This window comes from Mytilus galloprovincialis, chromosome 2, assembly GCF_965363235.1.
Source record: "Mytilus galloprovincialis chromosome 2, xbMytGall1.hap1.1, whole genome shotgun sequence".
NCBI classification, from domain to species: Eukaryota; Metazoa; Mollusca; class Bivalvia; order Mytilida; family Mytilidae; genus Mytilus; species Mytilus galloprovincialis.
Genome location: NC_134839.1, coordinates 52,206,979 through 52,226,285, shown reverse-complemented (window position 1 = coordinate 52,226,285; position 19,307 = coordinate 52,206,979). Strand labels below are relative to the sequence as shown.

The following is a 19,307-nucleotide window of genomic DNA, read 5'->3' as shown; positions in this document are numbered from 1 at the left end:
TAATAAGATATCTTATAAAGTATATAAGATATCTTACTTCTTTATAAAGATATCTTTTAAATACATACTTTATAAGATATCTTATTAATTAATAGAGATATCTTATAAACTAATAGAGATATCTTTATAACCAATTAAATAAGATATCTCTATAAATTAATAAGATATCTCTAAAAGTTTATAAGATATCTCTATTAGTTTATAAGATATCTCTATAAGTTAATAAGATATCTCTATTAATTAATAAGATATCTTATAAAGTATATAAGATATCTTACTTCTTTATAAAGATATCTTTTAAATACATACTTTATAAGCTAGACCAAGCGGCCACTTAGACTCTTAACAAAACAGCTCGGTGGACGGTTGTTACCTTTCCTCGTCAGTTTTATCTAGCGTCGTAACACAGTACATGATATATAAGGCATGCAGATGTAATTGTAACAGATCAGCTGAATTATTGTAAAGGATTCTATACAGATTAATGTAAAATGCAGTCACATAAATATAATAATGTATAATTAAAAATCGTTTAAATTTAGCTCAACCATGTGAGATCTGTAAGATTCGAACACTTGCTTTTGCGATATCGTTGCAACACCGCTTGGATTGTGTTCATGTTCTACTGAAAATCACACAAGAACAAATCATTACAAATCAAGTGAAAAGGCTGTAATATAACGTCCCTTTAAAAAAAAAGTCAATTTGACCTCACAAGAGTAGTACTCGTTTTTTCTTTCTAATTCATGAATGTATGCTTTGATTAACATCTCTTATGTAAACAGGCTGACAAAAGAAAGATTGCTTAGTACACAAAGACACAAGTTATTAACTGAGACAATCCTATACATGATTAACCTACTGGTATTGATCTCTAGACGAATATCTTATAGTTTTGCAAACTTACACGACTGGATATATTGAAAATAGGTTGATCTCCTACATTTACTAAGGATGTTATATTTTTGAATACAACAGTGCTATTTTCTATTACAGCATTCCATTTTACATAATGTGGACTACATCTGATTCCAAGTACTGTCCAATTAAATGCTCCATTTCCTGATGGTTCCACTGGATGACTAGCAACCTAATAATACAAATAAACAGTTATACTAAAACCCTGACTCAATAAAAACAGGTTTTCTTACTTTAAAGTTGGTACTGCAATATTTTTTACTCACTTAGTTAGAGACCAAAAGACAAAAATGTAAAACACATATTCATTTAAAAACTAATCTTATTTTGAGTCTACTTAACAATTCGGAAACATTCGACTAATTTGTTGATCTTCTCTTGCCAACATGAGAAAAAATGATAAAAATCGACTTTAAGAGCAGGAACTCCAACTAGGAGTCGACTAACTATTTCGGTCGGCTTTTTGTCTCCTTTGTTCATCTGGTATTTGCAACCATATTTGCTTAAAAGTATCTAAGTATCTATACAAAATTTAATCCTGGTATCTATGATGAGCTTATTTACAACCACTGGGTCGATGCCACTGGTGGTGGAGTATTAATTCCCCAAGGGTATCACCAGCCCAGTAGTCAGCACTCCTATCGTTGATATGGTCATATTTATAAATTAACTGTTTACAAAACTTTTGAATTTTTGAAATACTATAGCTTTTCTACCTAAGGAATATATTACCTTAGTTGTATTTGGCAAACGTTTAGGAATGTTGGTCATCAATGCTCTTCAACTTCGTACTTTATTTGGCATTTTTAACTTTTTTGGATTTGAGCGTCACTGGTGAGTCTTTTGAAGACGAAACGCGCGTCTGGCGTAAATACAAAATTTAATCCTGGTACCTATGATGAGTTTACTTATAGTTATTACGGTTTAATCCAAATATGCCATTTTTTTTTAAATTAACGGATAATTACTACAATAAGCAGTGATCTGGCGATTTCGACCATTTTTGTGTTATTTATTTGTAGATCTTTCATTGCTGGTCCTTCTTGTTAATTAAAGTTTCTCTCTAATAATTATAATTTTCAGAAAAAATGTGTGAAAACAAGTAAGGAATAAATTGTTAAAATCGTCGATTAAGAACACTAACTCCTATAATAAGTCATGTGACAGTTTGATATGCATACATAATAGGAAGACTTCAATGTTCTCAAAAACTCGACCCTGTCAATTTTCTCTTTTTATAGCGGTTTTCAAAATAAAACAAAACTAGCATTGTACTCGTATATTTTCTGTATTTAGTCTTGGCTGCACATATCTAAAACAAGATACCTTAATGACGATTATAAGCAATTGGCCTTTCCGAAATTATCTACCCTCTTCAGGTATTTATCGTACACCTTTATTTCATTTCAATTATTGCCATATGCATATTGAACAAAGTTTATATATCAGATTTTAATTTTGTTTCATTCTGGTTTTTTTTTAAATTCCCAAGCAGCTTTATACCCTGAACTTGCAAATTATTTCTATTCATTTCTATTAAAGAGTGGCAAGACATAGTTCATCAGTCAAACTACATTAACTTAGAACCTTGATTCAATATGATTTTGTTCTTTGTATAACCGTTTGCCTCCTATCAAATGATCTTACCACTGCAGAAACTTTATAACAAGACCAGAACATAAATTAGTAACCGACAAGTGTTTACCAGCTTTTAATCCAATACCCAAACATCTGATTGCTAGTTGAAATTATAATTTTTAATTACCTCTTCGGAAGCAGTAACCTCATGTCTTGTTGTTTTCATATTTCAATATTGACTTACTGCTGATATGATTCCTACATCATCTGAATAAGGATAATATGTGACAGAAAAACTACTGGGAGATAATGGGTCAGTCAGCGCTGGCAGAACTTTGATTCTTTTACTGTATGAGCTGATTACTCTAAAACATAAGATAGCAAATATGACTTCAAGTTTATTTTATAAAGCAGATATGACTACACATTAAATTCATTAGGTTAATATGACTACAGAAATATTGCATAATGCATACAAGACACCAGATATATTCAATAAAGTTAACATGAATTGCTGTATATTCCATGAAAAAAAATTATAACTCCAAGTTTATCTAATCAGGTAAATATGACTTCGGTTACATTCTAAAATGCAAACATGACTGTATATGTATTTCATAATACAAATACGACTTCAAATATATGACTTAAGATGGTACCTAACACTACAGGAAGATAACTCTGTAAAATCAGCTACACGTTTTAATTACGTTGTATTGTTAAAGGAATATTAAGCTTCTCAAAGATCAAAATTAGTGTTTGTCAAACTGCTGTATAACCAGTGTAATTTTTCTGATATATATGGTTGGTTCAAATTTTTTGAAATTTTTATATTTTTGTCCAAGGGTCAAAGTAAATACTTTGTCAAAATTTTATGAAAATTAAACGAGCCAAATTAATTTTAGTGAAAGTGTTGGGTACCACCTTAAAGCAAAAATATAATTTTATGTATAATCCATAAGGCGAGCATGACTCTTTATTCCTCGGAGAAATTATGGCTATATGTATTTAACATAAATCAAAATTTTTTAAACTTTAGAATATTACATAAAGCAAACTTGACTTCATACATATTATATAGAGCAGACATGCATTCATGTATGTTCTATTAATCAAATTTGAGTTCATGTATATTCCTTAAAGCAGATAAGACTATTATGAATATGCAATATATCAAACATGACTTCATGTATAGTCCATAAGGCAAATGTGATTTTTTATATATTCCATGAAATACTCATTAGGTCTGCATAAAACATATAATTTACCACTAACGTAATAGTTATTATTTATTCAAGATATATGGCAAATGTGTTATTACAGCAGAATTAACACTTTGACCGTGTATAAACTAGCCTTAAAATCCGATTTTCATAATTGTTTACATCACTATCATAAACTGGGCTTAGCATGTTTTTTTTTACCCATGACTGATGTTTATAATTTAGTAATAGTATTGGTGCTTTATCAAAATTGTAGAACATGGACTGTATTTAACCTTATTAGAATACACAATGCAATTATAATATATATACTTAACATACCTTACATCAACTGGAACAACCTTTGGTAGAACTAAATTTTTGAAAGTCACCTTTCCCATTATTGTAACTGTGGTAGGCATTGGTAATATTCCCTCTGGTTCTATTTTTGTAACGAATGCTGAGTAGGAAATAGATACTAATAACTGCCATGACACAACATCTTTTCCTATAATATTGGTAACCGTAGCAGTGATCATATGGTGTGTCAGAGTTGATATTGTAAAATCCCATTCAACCTGACCCGTTCTGTCATCAATAGTCATACCATAGGAATATTGATTAAGTTCCCATCTTACAGGTAAGTTGCCCTGTAAAAGATTAAAAAAGAATTTCGACCAATCATTTGACGAGAACAAAGTTTCTCTGAAGATGAGATTGATCAATCGAGAAATGTGAAAATAGCATGAAAACTAGAGAAATGTTTGTTTATATCGGCGGATGTTTCTTTGTCTATATGGAATACGAGCTCTCACAAATATTTTATGATTATTTACCCAAACAAATAAAACTTTGATGAGGTTTATTACTTATGTTTTATAATCACGGAAATGGAGGAATAAAAATTAAAGTGACAAAAAAAACCAAAAAACAATGAGTTTGTATGTATTTAGATTTCTACAGCAATATTCCTGTTACAATTTCTTTTTCTCTACATAGATTTATTCGTCACCTATATCACTCAATTAGCAGAGATGACAAGTTAAAGTCTGTCGCTTCGATACAAGCCTCTCTATCTTCCCGTCTCAATTGTAAATCGGTGACTTCCACATCTAAATTTGTAATATACAAATAATGAATTATTAGATTGTAATAATTCTTAAATTTCAGATTAGTCTTCAAACGTCTGTTATATACGCATTTGTGTACGCTATCTATCTGTGACAAACATAATTGTGTGGCCTGATCTTTGAGGGTTTTTTCACATTTTTTATACCCATTTCACAGCAAACTGCATGTTTGAAATATTAGATATTCCATAAAATCTGTTGTAGAATCTTCTTGGATAGCTCTGATTCATTTTAATGATCTCATCTGTTGCAGATAAATTAGTACTGTTAATGTTAAAGGCTTATACCAGAACAAAATAAATCAGGCAATAAAAACATTCTGTTAAATTATTTAATAACAAACCTGAGTCAAGTTCAGATCATACTGGTATTTTGTTCCTTCCACAACATACTGAGATTCTTCTGGTGGAATAATCTTTGGAGCTAACAGTTCTATTGTACATCCATCTCCTGTCCACGGTAAGTTACAAGAACATCCACCAAACAAACACTGACCTCTAGGAGGATCTAGGTGACGTCCACAAGCTCCTTGTGGGCATGTTGCATAGTATGTAAATATTATCTGCAATGTATGAAATATCTGAATAGTTTCTAAATTTACACGTGATCATGTTATAGGCGCTTTTTGATTGGATGCAGCTAGTTTCGACTGCAACCAATAAAAATCCTTACCTTGTGTCTCCGGAATTTTATCTCAATCCGCCAAGGGTGAAGAGAACGGGAGTGGATCGTAACCCTTGGCTAGCGAAGATGTCATAAAATATGAAGAAATAAGTAGGGCATGTAAATGACAAAAGTTCTAAGTATAACAAATACACAGCCTCTTCAAGAACAATATTTGTAGACAAACGAAAATGTAGCAGACGATGCCCTCTGTTTTCGGAACTACTATTCAATTTTAAAAATATCAAACAACAAAATGTTTTACCTTATTATTAGTAAAATCTGTACCATTAGGTGATACTTCAAGGAATATGCTTCCTTCTTCGTGTTGTGGTGCAGTACACGTGACATGGTTCCAAGCTTTCCATGTTCCATTGACTCTCTCTGAACCAAATTTACAAATGTACATATGCCCTGTCAAGTCCGGGAAATTGTGTCCCCATACATGTACCACTGTACCTCCTTTGTCTGATCCTTGATTGGGTACTACTTGTAAAGCCGTTATTAAGGGGAGACAGTCAGAACCATAGTAAGTCTCACTGCACTTGTCACACAAGTCGCCTGACCAGTTTACACCAATGCATTCACACATACCTATTAAGAACTATTTTATTAATGCGTTACCAGTTATATTGAACTAATGTTTAGAAGATGATGAGGGCAAAAATTCATCTGCTTCGGTCTCATTTGTTTGCGTATATACAACCAATAATATACTTTTAAATTAAATTGAAGACATTCTTATTTAAATCTCATTTAAGGATGTTCGCTTGTCATGTTTTGGAAATATTTTTTGTCAGATTTTGGGAATCATCTGGTTTAATCCATTTGAATGCCTTAAAAACATTTGCCCATTGACCCCCATTTTTCTTTTCATAAATCTTTCACATGTATAATGGAAAGCCATCTGTAAAGTCTTATACAATTTTAATTATTTTTTAATGGTTTTTGAGAACTTAAACATGTCAATGATAAAGCTATGAAAAGTCAAGACATTTTCCCTCCTACATTTCAAAGGCTAATGTCTCGAAAACAAGCACATTCACCTATATATTTTTTTTGCTCTTTTGATTCCTTTATTAATCCTCTATCAATATAAACTAGTCTTTTGAAAAGCTTATTTTTTTTGAAATTGAGAAGCGAACTCCCTTAAGCAAACTAACAATCAACTTTGATTGTTTTTTAGTATAAATAAATATGAATAAAAATATAACGGCATACCGGGAAGGTATTTTTGGTGACAAATAAAGCTTCAATCATGATGTGTCAAGAGGGAGTTTTACAGTAAATAAAATATGCCGTTCATGATAACCTATAATGGGTAAATGTTTTCAAAAATGTTAAACATGGTCTCTTTGCTTCAAATATTACAACACTTTTGGTTACTCTTGGCAGAATTATACATGCCTGGCAGCTAAGACATAGGGATTAATTTAAAGGAGGCAGAATGAAATGTCAATTAAGATTAAAAAAATATTGTAAAGCAGAATTAATAAGCAGCATAATTTCATATAAAATGATATACCTGTTGTAAGGTTACAAGTACCATGTTGACAATCTGGACATTGGCTACAGAAAGGTCCCCAGTGTAATGGAACACACTGACTGCAGTCGTCACCAGTAAACGTTGATGCACATTTACACACTCCTGGCCTTAGACATATGCCATGCTCACTACAATTCTTAACATCGCTGCAAGGGATTAAGACAAAAAACTATGGAAAATATGTGCGTTTATTCTTTAAAATGTCTAACTTTACTGTTTGTATTGATAGTAACATGAGTAAGCAAAATATGTGTACATTTCTAAAATATATCTTGTGTACGTTTCTATTGTTTTTTTAAACATGTTTGACATCAACACATTCTGTGTGCACCTGTCACAAGTCAAGTCCTTTAATGTAGTCGTCGCCGTTAAAGACATGTTTTAATTTAATTATAGCCAATCAATTGTTTCATGAATTTACAGCATTATTTACATTTGGTCATTATAAAAAAAAATCAGATTCTCTTCTTACTTGTTTCTTAATTGAGGAGTTTTTCGGTTTTTTTTTATTATCAATATTTGTAAAAATATATAGTAAAATATAAAAAATAGCCATTAAAATTGGGTTGGTTGATAAAAATCTAGGAATTTGTTCATTAGGTTTGTCCTATAATTTGGTTTTCTGATATTAAATTGTAATGGCCCCAACACTATCAAATCTGAGCTGCAGACTTGGAAGCTAAGAGTATGACCTTGCGATCTGACGTTTCATTATGAACGATCTGTGACCATAGGAAATTTTCAAAACTTAACTTGAAGGAATCACTTAAATTTCCTTACACGCGACCTGGTAACCTAGAGCATTTTGTTTAAGCAACCACTGGAGCCTTATGGTATATGTCTGTGTACCTAATGATGCTTCTCCCAACAATAAATAACAATTTAGAATATACTTCCAATATGAAACCCGTTTGTTGAAAATAGATGTATGTTTTTGTTTTGTTTAAAAGCATCTAAAGACATAACTGAGGCGATAGGAAGACGTTTTTAAGAAAAATCGCGAGGTATGCATTTAATATTAAATCTTGATTAAATAGAACTCTGATTCACATAAATTAATATAGCAACTTTCCCATAATCAGTTATGTCAGGTACTTACATACATGAAGCTATAATACATGTTTCACCTTCCCAACCAGAATGACAATCACATTTGTTTGGTCCAATACATTGCCCATTACCATAACAATGATTTACATCAGAACAGTCATATTCAGTACAGTTTTTTCCTGTCCAACCTTCAAAATGTGATATCAGTTTGAAAAAAACTCAATTCATACAAATAATTGATTGCTTTTTGTTTTTCAATTTTTAACCCCAAACAAGCCAGTGACCATTACATAGTGCATGTCTTAGGCAAGTACTACTTACTACTATTATTTCTTATTTTTCAAATGAAAAGTAAGATGTTGTTACAAAATTTTGACAAATATTGTCTAGTAAGCTAAAAGCAGTATCATTACATATGAAATCAATTATACTTCATTTGATTTCTCTCAATCGACTTATGACTTTTGAATAGCGGTATACTACTGTTATCTTTAGTGTTCTAGCTCAAATTGGAATTGGAATCAGTTTTATATAGGTGTATCACACTAAAAGTAATAAATTGTTGTAATTCATACAAATTAATAATACATATTTTCAAGATATATTGTCAACAACTTTCATTTAAAAATATTAAATATTCAAAATATGCATATCAAGCATAACTATTTCCACAAAGTAGGCACAAAATAAAAAATACGCTAATTAATTAGGTAGGCGGAGCTTATAATTCTTTTATATTAGGTTGTTTCATATGACATGGGATGTTTTTATACCAACTTACAAGTTATGACATAATCAACAACTATGCATATTAAAAGCCTCTTATGTGTTACTCTGATGTGAAATTTTAAATAACCACCAAGCATCTCGAATGCCATTCTATGATCCCTATAAAAATATTGTCAAACAGACATGACGAACAAATACCTGTCTTAAACCGTGAGAACTTTATCATTATTTTAGCCTATATGCTAACTGTTTTCATTTTACAATAACTGAAGAGTACATACTTCTGATACCAATAACGCAAACACATTTCCTAACAAGAAATAACTAACTTTTAAACATATTAGAATCAAACAATTTTATTAAGAAAATCGTTACAACCTATTGTTCTACGTTGATGTCGTCTATACAGCCTGTTAATTTAAATATTATTCATGTAACCTCAATGTTCATTTGAATAACCTGTTTTTGAACATTATCAATGTTATTGAATTAGGATCTTGGAACATTACTTTTATCGGTACAAATATTCCTTTTGTTTTTAGGTAACATAACCTCACGTATGTTCCTACATTTTACATCATGTCATCAATATAATGTACTTATATATGTCATTGCACAAGATCATACTTTTCTGTGTAGTAGGTGATACTTCGTGTTAGAGAGATTGGTTTATTTATTAGTTGTAATTGGCTTTGAACTCTTATTCAGTAACTGAAAGACCATTCAATCGGTATTTTGTATCTTTTGTCCTTATGCTAGTTGTTGATGTGGTTTGTGCAAATCTGATTAGTCAAGCCATTTGCAACTTACAGTGTGTTTTTATATTGTGTTGTTACCCAACGTTCATAGATTAGGAGTTTGGATCAGCGTTGAAGAACATGTTTAAACTGTCACATTCTTTAGTTTCAATTGTTTCACGTTTTGTGTTAATGGTGTCTTTTTTAGCTGACTTTCCGGTATATTTTTTTCCTGTTGTTGAAGGCCATATAGTGACCTTAAGTTGCCAAAGTTCTCATCTTTGAACATTAGCAGGATTGTCTTATTTGCAAACATACCATATCTTTCAATTTTGATACTAATAAAACAACCCAACCTTCAAAAAGAACAAACATCCCTAATTTCATTACCTGGAAAACACCTGCATCTGTTTGGGCTGACACATTGTCCTTGGTTACTGCAGTTGTTCACCAGAGAACAATCTAATTTCCATTCTATTAATAATGGTGCAACAGTCACCGACATTAACCTTGGGTCTTGTCTTTCGTCATAGATTCTATCATGAACCAGTGATAGTGTCATGTTACCAAACCAATTCTTTGTAGCATTAATTGTTGCATCTCCTGCAAATCAACAGTGATAATATATTTAAGTCAAATGGAACTTCTAATTTAAAACAAATGTTGAATATTTTTTATATATTTGAATGACTATATTTAACTATTAAACAAGTGAACGTGATCTTTCTTTTAAAAAAACCTTTATATTATCAAAATCTTTATATATGAACTTCTATTGAATTATTGTCTTCCCGAATACTAATTCTCCAATATTTTCCCATATGCAGTAATCTTGACTAAGGGACATCTCGTTAGAACTTCGGTCACGTCACTGTGCAAACATGTAAGTGGAAAACCGTGATGAAGGAATGTAAACAAATGTGCAATAACTGATTCTTAATGGGAAAAAAATGTAACAACAAATCATTTACCAAGTGTCCATGAAATGTATGATTAACAAATGCATGAAATGGGAACGATCCGGTAAACTACGTAATACTATACAAACGCAAAAGTAATAATATAAATTAGCTCACGATCTAAAATCACTGAATGAAGTATCACAAGTCGATAAAACATAATAGACACATTTACAATATGAACGAGAATGAAGTACACGGATGCCCTATCCGCATTATCATTTTCTATGTTCAGTGGACCGTGAAAATGGGATAAAATCTCTCATTTTGCATTAAAATTAGAAAGATCATATCATAGGGAACAAATTTAAAACATTATTAGTATTCGGGAATTCAATAGATTTACATATATGAAGATTTTGATAATATAAAGGATAGTTTAAACATGTTGTGTCGTTGGTCTCCTCTTCTATTTAATGCGTTTCCCTCAGTTTTAGTTTGAAAACCGGATTTGTTTTTTTTTCTATCGATTTATGAGTTTCGAACAGCGGTATAATACTGTTGCCTTTATTTATACTTAGTTTCAAGTTGATTGGACGTCAACTTCATCAAAAACTACCTCGCCGAAAACTTTAATCTGAAGTGGGACAGACGAACGAATGAACGAATGAACGAATGAACGGACAATCGGACGAACGAATGAATGAACGGACTGATGGACGGACGCACAGAGCAGAAAACATAATGCCCATAAATGGGGAATACAAACGTGCATACAGGACTAAGTGTAGTATATTTGTATGCATTGGTTCAATAATTTCGATAACAATAACATTACACAAACTACAAAGTACACAAAACACAACATATCAAACTTAAGACTGAGCAACAAGAACCCCACCAAAAACTGGAGATGACCTCAGGTGCTCAGAAATATGGAAAGCCAACGGGGTCAAAATTCTTTATTAAAAAATTGTCAATTTGTAACTTTTATCTTTTGTAATTTCAAAAATCTGAATTCGTAAATGGTCAATTTGTAACCTATTACTGTGTGATATCAAAATTCTTTACTGGTAATTATAATATAACGTGCTTCTTTCTCTTAGTGAACAAACCCATGCTCTAAATCCAATAATGCGTATGCACATGCGTATATTGACTACTGCAGAATAATGAATTTTATCATATTGGCATGCATTTAATATATACACCTCGCCAAAAGTTAAGCAACTCCTGATAATTTTCCAGAATCGTTTTTTACTGAATTCATAACAATTAACTAAATTTGTGTTTTTATAAGATAACATATATAATATTAATTGAAAAGTGAAAGTTTGGACTGTATTCATGATTGAACTTTTTACTATTTTATTTGGGCAAATGGTTGTAAAATGGCAAAGGAATGGGTGGCAAAGGAATAGTGTCAGTTACCTCCTTGCGTAAATAATCTGAAACAATGCGTGCTCTGTGTGGCTTAGCATTATCGTCAATGAATATTGGTGTAGTTGCAAGATTGTGATAGTCAAAATATGGCACATCGATATCCCGGGTATGTTATCGCGATAATTTTGACACGTCATAGTCCCATCCAGAACATAAAGATCCATTTTGCAGTCAAATGAAAAGCATCTCCCAAATATCAAACCCTTACCACCAAATGCTATAATTCAAAGAATGTACTGTTTCCTGTATGCTGTACTCTGAAGAAGCCATACACGCATACGCTCATCAATATGATGTTGGAGGAATCTTCTCTCGTCAGACCAATGGACGTAGCGCCACTGTCTCAAAGTCCTATTGCGGTGAACAAGTGACCACTGATGTCGAGCTTGACGATGCCTACGAGTCAGCACTGGTGTTGTGACTGGTCTACGGGCACGTAAATTGACACAACATAGTCTGCGATTAACACTTACATTTCATTGCACGAAACTTGCAAGGATAAAACTTTTATGTTGCTTTAAAAAAAAAAAAACCTGTTTGTTAAGGTACCTAGTAATAGAATTTGTACCTGAAGTCTTACTTGTCGATTAACAATAGATTAACGAAATATATGGAATCAAAGCAGTATCAAATTTAATTTGAAAACAAAAAATAGAAAACAGTAAGGGATTAGTTAAGATATTTCGACCATAGCCGACATGATTATCGATAGAAGCCGTAGTGATTTATACAAAACAAACTTCATAATGTTGAACAGTTTTTCGCAATTTAAGACACACACAAAAAAATATATATATTACTGTAAGAACTATGTGTTGGTTATTATTTTACCTATTTGTTAATCATTAATTGCTATGTCTCAGGTAAATATGACGAGACACAGAGGATCCTTAAATATATCAATTTAGGTTTTGATTTTTTACGAACAAGTTTTTGTAGCAGTCATGGTTTTAACTTGCTTATTGCTTATGTTTTTATTGCTCTACAAACGTTCATATTTTTATTATTTCTAAATATCTATTAAGTTTTCTCATCATATAATAAGGTAATAGAAACATGTGATACACTTTTTGTAGTACAAGTTATACCTTTTCATCACTTTCCTGCTTTCATCGATTTATTGATTTGGAAAACTTATTGATCTCAAATATACTATACTTTGAACTTTCTAATCTATTTCCTTACAGCATACATGTACCAGGGGGTATTTATATTCCATAAACCAAACATATGTTGTATATGGTTTAAAGGAATAATGAATTATTTTTTCAAAATTATTGTGCAAAGAAATGATTAAAAGATTTCTTAACAACCTTCATATTAGCTGTATAACCAAAATGTCAAGAATGCTACCACAGCTGTAATTTTTAAAACAGAAGGGATCACTGTGTGTTACTGATCATTTCGAAGAGCATAGTTCTGCAAACAAGTTACTATAATAACAGTCGATGAATTCATACTTAATTAGTACCTACCAGAACCAGTAGTATAGAAATCAAATGTAGAACCATGGTTGTCAAAGATGTTATGAGTAATGTTAAAGTATGACGTATCTAGAACCACTACACCACGAGATACTTTATTAAGGATGAGGTTATTGAACTGCACGGTTCCCTTAGGGTTTACAAAATTACTGTGGCTTTTTAACTCTATAACACAATAACCATCTATTCCCATGAATTTGTTCGTAAATATGTCAAACACAAGATACGATATGTCACGGAATCCATCTGCAGAAATACTGAAGAAACATTTATCAATTGTTGGACATGAACTTCCTTTGAAATCATTGTCATGGAAACTAATATTAACATTGTCCCACGTATTCAAGGTAACTCCACAGGTTTCAGTAAATTTGTTGTATCCAATATCAACAAACCTCTGTGCTCCGTTTTGCCTGGTATAGTAATTTTGTGAATGAGCGACGTTGATTTGCATGGCATTCTTCGAGATATTATTGAAGGAGTTGTCCCTTATGTGTATGCTGTTATGAGAGTAGTGATTATCCACTATAAGGTGAAATCCTGTCTGGGAATCAGTTACTTTCATGTCATGTATTGTAATATTTCCTGCATTAGTAAGGTGTCTAAATTCTACATGGACTGCAAACAGTGAAGAATTCTTTATCCCAATATTATACAAAATCAAATGTCCAGTTTGATCAGTTATAAGTTGTATTCCCTCATAAGAAGATGATATATCTAGACCAGTAAATGAAGCATTTATATATTTTGATAGAAAAAGACCATGGTTTACACAGTTATGTAACAAACTTCCATCAAAGTCAAATTTGCCTTCGGCACCTGAAAGCATCGACAAGCATGCACCAAGACTGTTGTTGATGGTGATGTTTTTCAAATCTAAAAATTTATCTTTTGACTGTATTCCAATCTCTGTATTGCTGATGTAAGCATCATGGAGTTTCAAATGACCTATTAATAAACTCAATTGTTAAATAAATAGATGTCTACAATATGGAAAATGTAATTAAAACATTTCAGTTAAATCAGTATGTAGGGATGGTTTGTTCTTTTAACTAATTTGATAATCCATTCTACTTAGTTTGTAAAACATTATCTGAAATTTAAAATTGTTTTACTTAAACGTCACATTTATACATGAACCTAACATTTTCACTATGACTGTTTATTATTTTTCAACAGCCCAGATCTAAATGACATATCCATATTAATCATGTAAATGTTGTTGAACAGAATGCATCAGATTATTCACTTAAGGTGGGACCAAACACCTTGACTAAAATAAACTTGGCTTGTTTAACTTTCATAAAATTTAACAAAATATTTGCCTTTACCCTTTGACAAAAATATTTAGATTTCAAAAATCTTGAACCACACACTTTATCGGAAAAAAATCGTTGGATATATCACAATTTGAAAAACACTCATTTTGATTATTGAGAAACTTAATGTTTCATTACCCATGTTAACAATAGAATATGATTTAACACGTAAAACCGTTCACATATTTTTCTAGTGTTACATTTTTGTTAAGTTAAATAGTTGATACAAATTATAGATATTAGTGTCATTTGAATAACATAGAAGGTAGACTACATCTTCTCTCTGTACAACTTGTCATCATCCAGATTGTACTGGCAGACGGCGACTACTCCGTATGCTAACATATTTGCAAATATTGACGTACTGGTCATTTTTGTTTTTAAAGGTTCTATCTATTATAGTTTTCAAAATTATAAGCACAAATACAAAACACATGTGTTCATATAGTCATTTACTACTTTTCGGGAGTGTTTTATTCTCACATGGTCAGTGGGTTTTTTCATTTAAGGACAATAACTCGTCTAAAGAATTGACCAACAATTTCATAAATATCAACGTATTTGTAGATCTTGCCTTGTGGTTCAATTTTTTGTTTCTTTAATTCTCTCTATCTATTATAGTTTTATTATGATAGACAGAAACGCAAACAAAAAGATAAGAATCGTTATTTGAGGGCGATAACTTCTAACTTCTAAAAGGAGTCGACTTTTTTCGAAATATGACCGATTAGTAGATCCTATCTTATTAAAATGTTGTGCTTTTTTTAAAAGTTTCTATCTTTTTATTATAATTTTCAAGAAAATAGTCCGACACTAAAAGAGAAAGTTTGAAAAAAATCGTAATTAACGGACAAAAGTGCCTATAAAAGGTCAACGGACAGTTTCCATGTCATTGAACATTTGCAGAAGTTAGATTTTATCATTGTTAAAATTTTTGCGCCTGTCAGATTTTTTGTATTTATAGTGGTTTTCAAGATAACAGACAAATTATTCAATTTAACCATATGTTCTATTTTGAGCCATGTCGGCAATGTTGGTAGGCAGGCGTGGTAATCCGACACATTGTTTCAATTAAATACCCTAATGATGATTTTGGCAAAGTTTAGTTAAACTTTGCACAATAGTCTTTGTAATCTTTGTAAAAATTGACGGATGGCAACGACGGACTCCAAGAAATGGAAAAGGCTCCTACAGGTCATATAGGGCAAGTAAGCTAAAATTTAAGTTCAGAGACGTATAAATTCTTGGACTGTTATGCTGGATTATTCCCTCGTTTATGTTATTTGTATCTAACAATGTAACATGTCATTGTCGATATAGAATAAAAGTAAAAAGAGCTGCTCTAGAAAGTGCTCTTTGAAGTCTTGATACGAAATTAAAGGATAATGCTAGATTATTTTCATTCATCTTTAAAAGAACCTGTTTGAAATATTCCTCGTATAAAAAAAGAACCAACCCGACTGGAAGAGGATCATTGATGACTTTCGTAATAATGGTGAGTGTCTGCAAAAGTCATTTAAACGCAAAAAATCATTTTATAAAATAGACCAATGTTAATGATGTCAGTTTAATAGAACTTTTTGCTTGAATCTTTATGGTTTACACGTTGAAAGAAGCATATTCATCAGACTTTGTGTTTTATTCCAAAAAAAAACCGCATGATTAGACGGTTCTTATGGTGTAACTTGTATATGGAAATAAGATAAGCCATGTAAGGAATTGTGATAACAGTATAAGTACTACAAAAGGTTTTAATCATATGTCTAGATAAATTGATATTGAAATACATTGAAAAGATTGTAAGCCCTACAGTCTAATTGTTGATTTAAGATAAACTATGTTATCAAAGGAAATGTAGTTGCTTACATGAACAAAATGCTCAAAGGAATCGGGTATAGAAAAATACAAACTACTGGAAAACATTTATGTAACTTAGCAGTACATGTGCATCAGTTGTGAGTGTGAAACATGAATCAGATATGTTAATAATGGCTGAAATAATGACACATGTTCAGTTGTAATAGACACAGTTTGATACTGATTTTTATATAAAGTAGCAATTAAAGTAACTTATCAGCTATAAATCACTAGAAGTTTAAATTTATGAGCATATTGAAGCCGGAAATTGTTTTTATCAATAAGAAAATAAGCTAAAAGCCTGTGTGACATCATCAGATTGGAAGAATACTCAAGTTTATCAAAGAGAAATGACATCAATGATGTTATTCTCATTTAGATATATTCATTACAAGCTCTAAATTTTTAGTTCAGTTGGTATTCAAGACTTAAAACAGTATTTGGTCTTAATAAGTAATACAATCTATCGGCTAATGAATCCTGAAATATGATAACTATTGAGCAGTTGGTTAATATTTCCGACAACTTAAACTCTTTGATTTCAAAAACTTATCGCAATTTGGTTAAATAGGATCTTTAATTAAACTTAAATGGTTGAAAACAACATTAACAACTAAGTCACAGTACGATCAGGCTTTGCTGTCATACATATCTCGAGTGCGATAGTTTAAGAAGTTTAATTGTTTTAATTTTTTAAGTTGAAAACTGACTACATTCCTGCTTTAACGGTTTAACACTAGTAACTGCTGTGGCCCTTCATAGCTTGCTGTTCGGTGTGAGCCAAGTCTCCGTGTTGAAGGCCGTACATTTACCTATAATTATTTACTTTTACAAATTGTCACATGGATAGAGAGTTGTCTCAATGGCACTCATACCACGTCTCTCATTTGCCTGTATTGCTGCAGGTCAGAAATTGAGGACGAATGCTATTTCTTCCGTCCATGTCATGCTTATCGCTTTTTTCAACTAAATTGTATTCAATAATACAGCTGAGGTATATAAATGATAAGCATTGGTTTACCAGTATTACAAAAAAAAAAAAAAAATAAATAAAAATTGATGTATAAATAAATCAAAGATATGTGTACATGAACGTTAACTACTTTACACGAATAAATCATGTGTAGGTTTTTTTTCATATGAAAGTCATGTTTACTGCAAAATAATGCTATGAATGTCAGCATACCATCATTGTGATGGAAAGACTCCCTTCTTAACCCTCTCATTGACGAAATTTGTATACACAGGAAATAAGGCATTTTAAAATGAAGTCTTGCCAATGTAAATGTGTTTGCACAAATAAAAAGCGTCTATTGTCTAAAGACACATGTTTTTTTGTTCTTTTTAAGATTGAATTTTAAAGGTAATATGTAGCTGAATAATAACTGACTGAAAACTGACATTGGATACACACTTGACGCAGATATAGATTTAAAAACCAAGAATACTCAAATAGTAAACCTTTACTTTAATACAAAAATATAATTAAAGAAAGAGCTGCACTTACCAGTATCTTTTGAAGACAAGACAATACCATACCATATACTTGAAACGGATCCATTTGTTAACAAAGTTTCACTTTCTCCAGCTTCAATACTTAGATTACCTGAAATAGATTATATTGTCCATTAGAGTAACATTCATAGTTAATGAAATTAAATGGTTGTTTCCTCACCAGATTAAAAAGCTCATTTAAAAACGAAATTAGTACGATACATGTATACTCTGAAATACTACATGGAAATTCAATATAATAAATGTAGGTGAAAATAATTAAATTTTTCTTTACAATAGTAATACAATTTTAATTCTGTAACATGTCTTCCCTTTTGTGTAGTTTAAAAAGCAAACTCAAAACTAGCAAAAAATATGGGTTAAAAATAATCCTTGCGGGACATTAATTCGTATAAGTTTTGAAATGATGATTTGGACCACTTAACCTTTTTGTAAATCTTGTCCTGCTTATAGTTTTTATTAACTGTTTCTCTTTATCTTCTATAGTTTATAATATACTAGCCAAAATAGAAAAAAAATCATTTCTTGTAGTCAAAATAAACGGTTAATAGGTACGAGATTTCGAACTTTTCCACGACTTTTAGTTTTATCTGTTAATGTTTTTAAAAAGCTTAAGATACAGAAAACTAAATGAAAAATTGAATTATAGATCATATGAACCTTTCATATCACAGTGATGTTTCTATATTTTACCCCTACTTAGAAAATATTTATGGAAGCCATACACGTTTATTAGATATCTTACCCTTGGTATTTCTATTTATGTAAATTTTTTCAACTAAATGAATTAGAAAAGGACTTTTGATTTGAACAAAATTTAAGGCTATCTTATGTTGAAAGATTGTCATAAATAATTGCAATTTGTACGGGGATATGTGAAAAAAATATCTAGTTCTATCAGTGCATGGGAAAATGCAATTATTAAATTGATGTTTATACCACACATTGTATTGCTATGTCATCATTTCATTTTATTTTTATTTTCTAAAGAAAATACAACCATGTAAATAAACAAAAACTTATGAAAGAATCGCTTATGAGAGTACTCTCATCAGTGTTTATATTGTGCAATTAATTTCAAAATGTAAGTTACCTTGTATATATATCCCTCGTTTCTCATCAAATTGCATCTTGATTCCATTTGCTATATTCAATAAGGCATTTGTCCTGAAAATGATTTGCAAAAAAAAAGAATAAAAAGTATTATCCTGATTTAGAGTAATTTCTCGCAATTTGA

The 19,307-nt window shown here is 31.0% G+C and overlaps 1 protein-coding gene across 1 annotated transcript in view; it reads right to left on the bottom strand.

The window, feature by feature from the left end:
• The window catches only part of LOC143062059 (uncharacterized), a 55,031-nt gene that overhangs the window by 33,196 nt on the left and 2,528 nt on the right, over positions 1 to 19,307 (bottom strand). The window contains exons 2-12 of the mRNA XM_076233906.1: positions 19,164 to 19,237; positions 18,063 to 18,161; positions 13,371 to 14,327; positions 9,944 to 10,156; positions 8,137 to 8,275; positions 7,017 to 7,183; positions 5,757 to 6,085; positions 5,172 to 5,390; positions 4,041 to 4,348; positions 2,741 to 2,861; positions 908 to 1,090 (exon numbers count right to left, since the gene is read on the bottom strand). Coding sequence (XP_076090021.1) covers positions 908 to 1,090; positions 2,741 to 2,861; positions 4,041 to 4,348; positions 5,172 to 5,390; positions 5,757 to 6,085; positions 7,017 to 7,183; positions 8,137 to 8,275; positions 9,944 to 10,156; positions 13,371 to 14,327; positions 18,063 to 18,161; positions 19,164 to 19,237 — 2,809 coding nt within the window. The remainder of the gene's footprint in view (positions 1 to 907; positions 1,091 to 2,740; positions 2,862 to 4,040; positions 4,349 to 5,171; positions 5,391 to 5,756; positions 6,086 to 7,016; positions 7,184 to 8,136; positions 8,276 to 9,943; positions 10,157 to 13,370; positions 14,328 to 18,062; positions 18,162 to 19,163; positions 19,238 to 19,307) is intronic.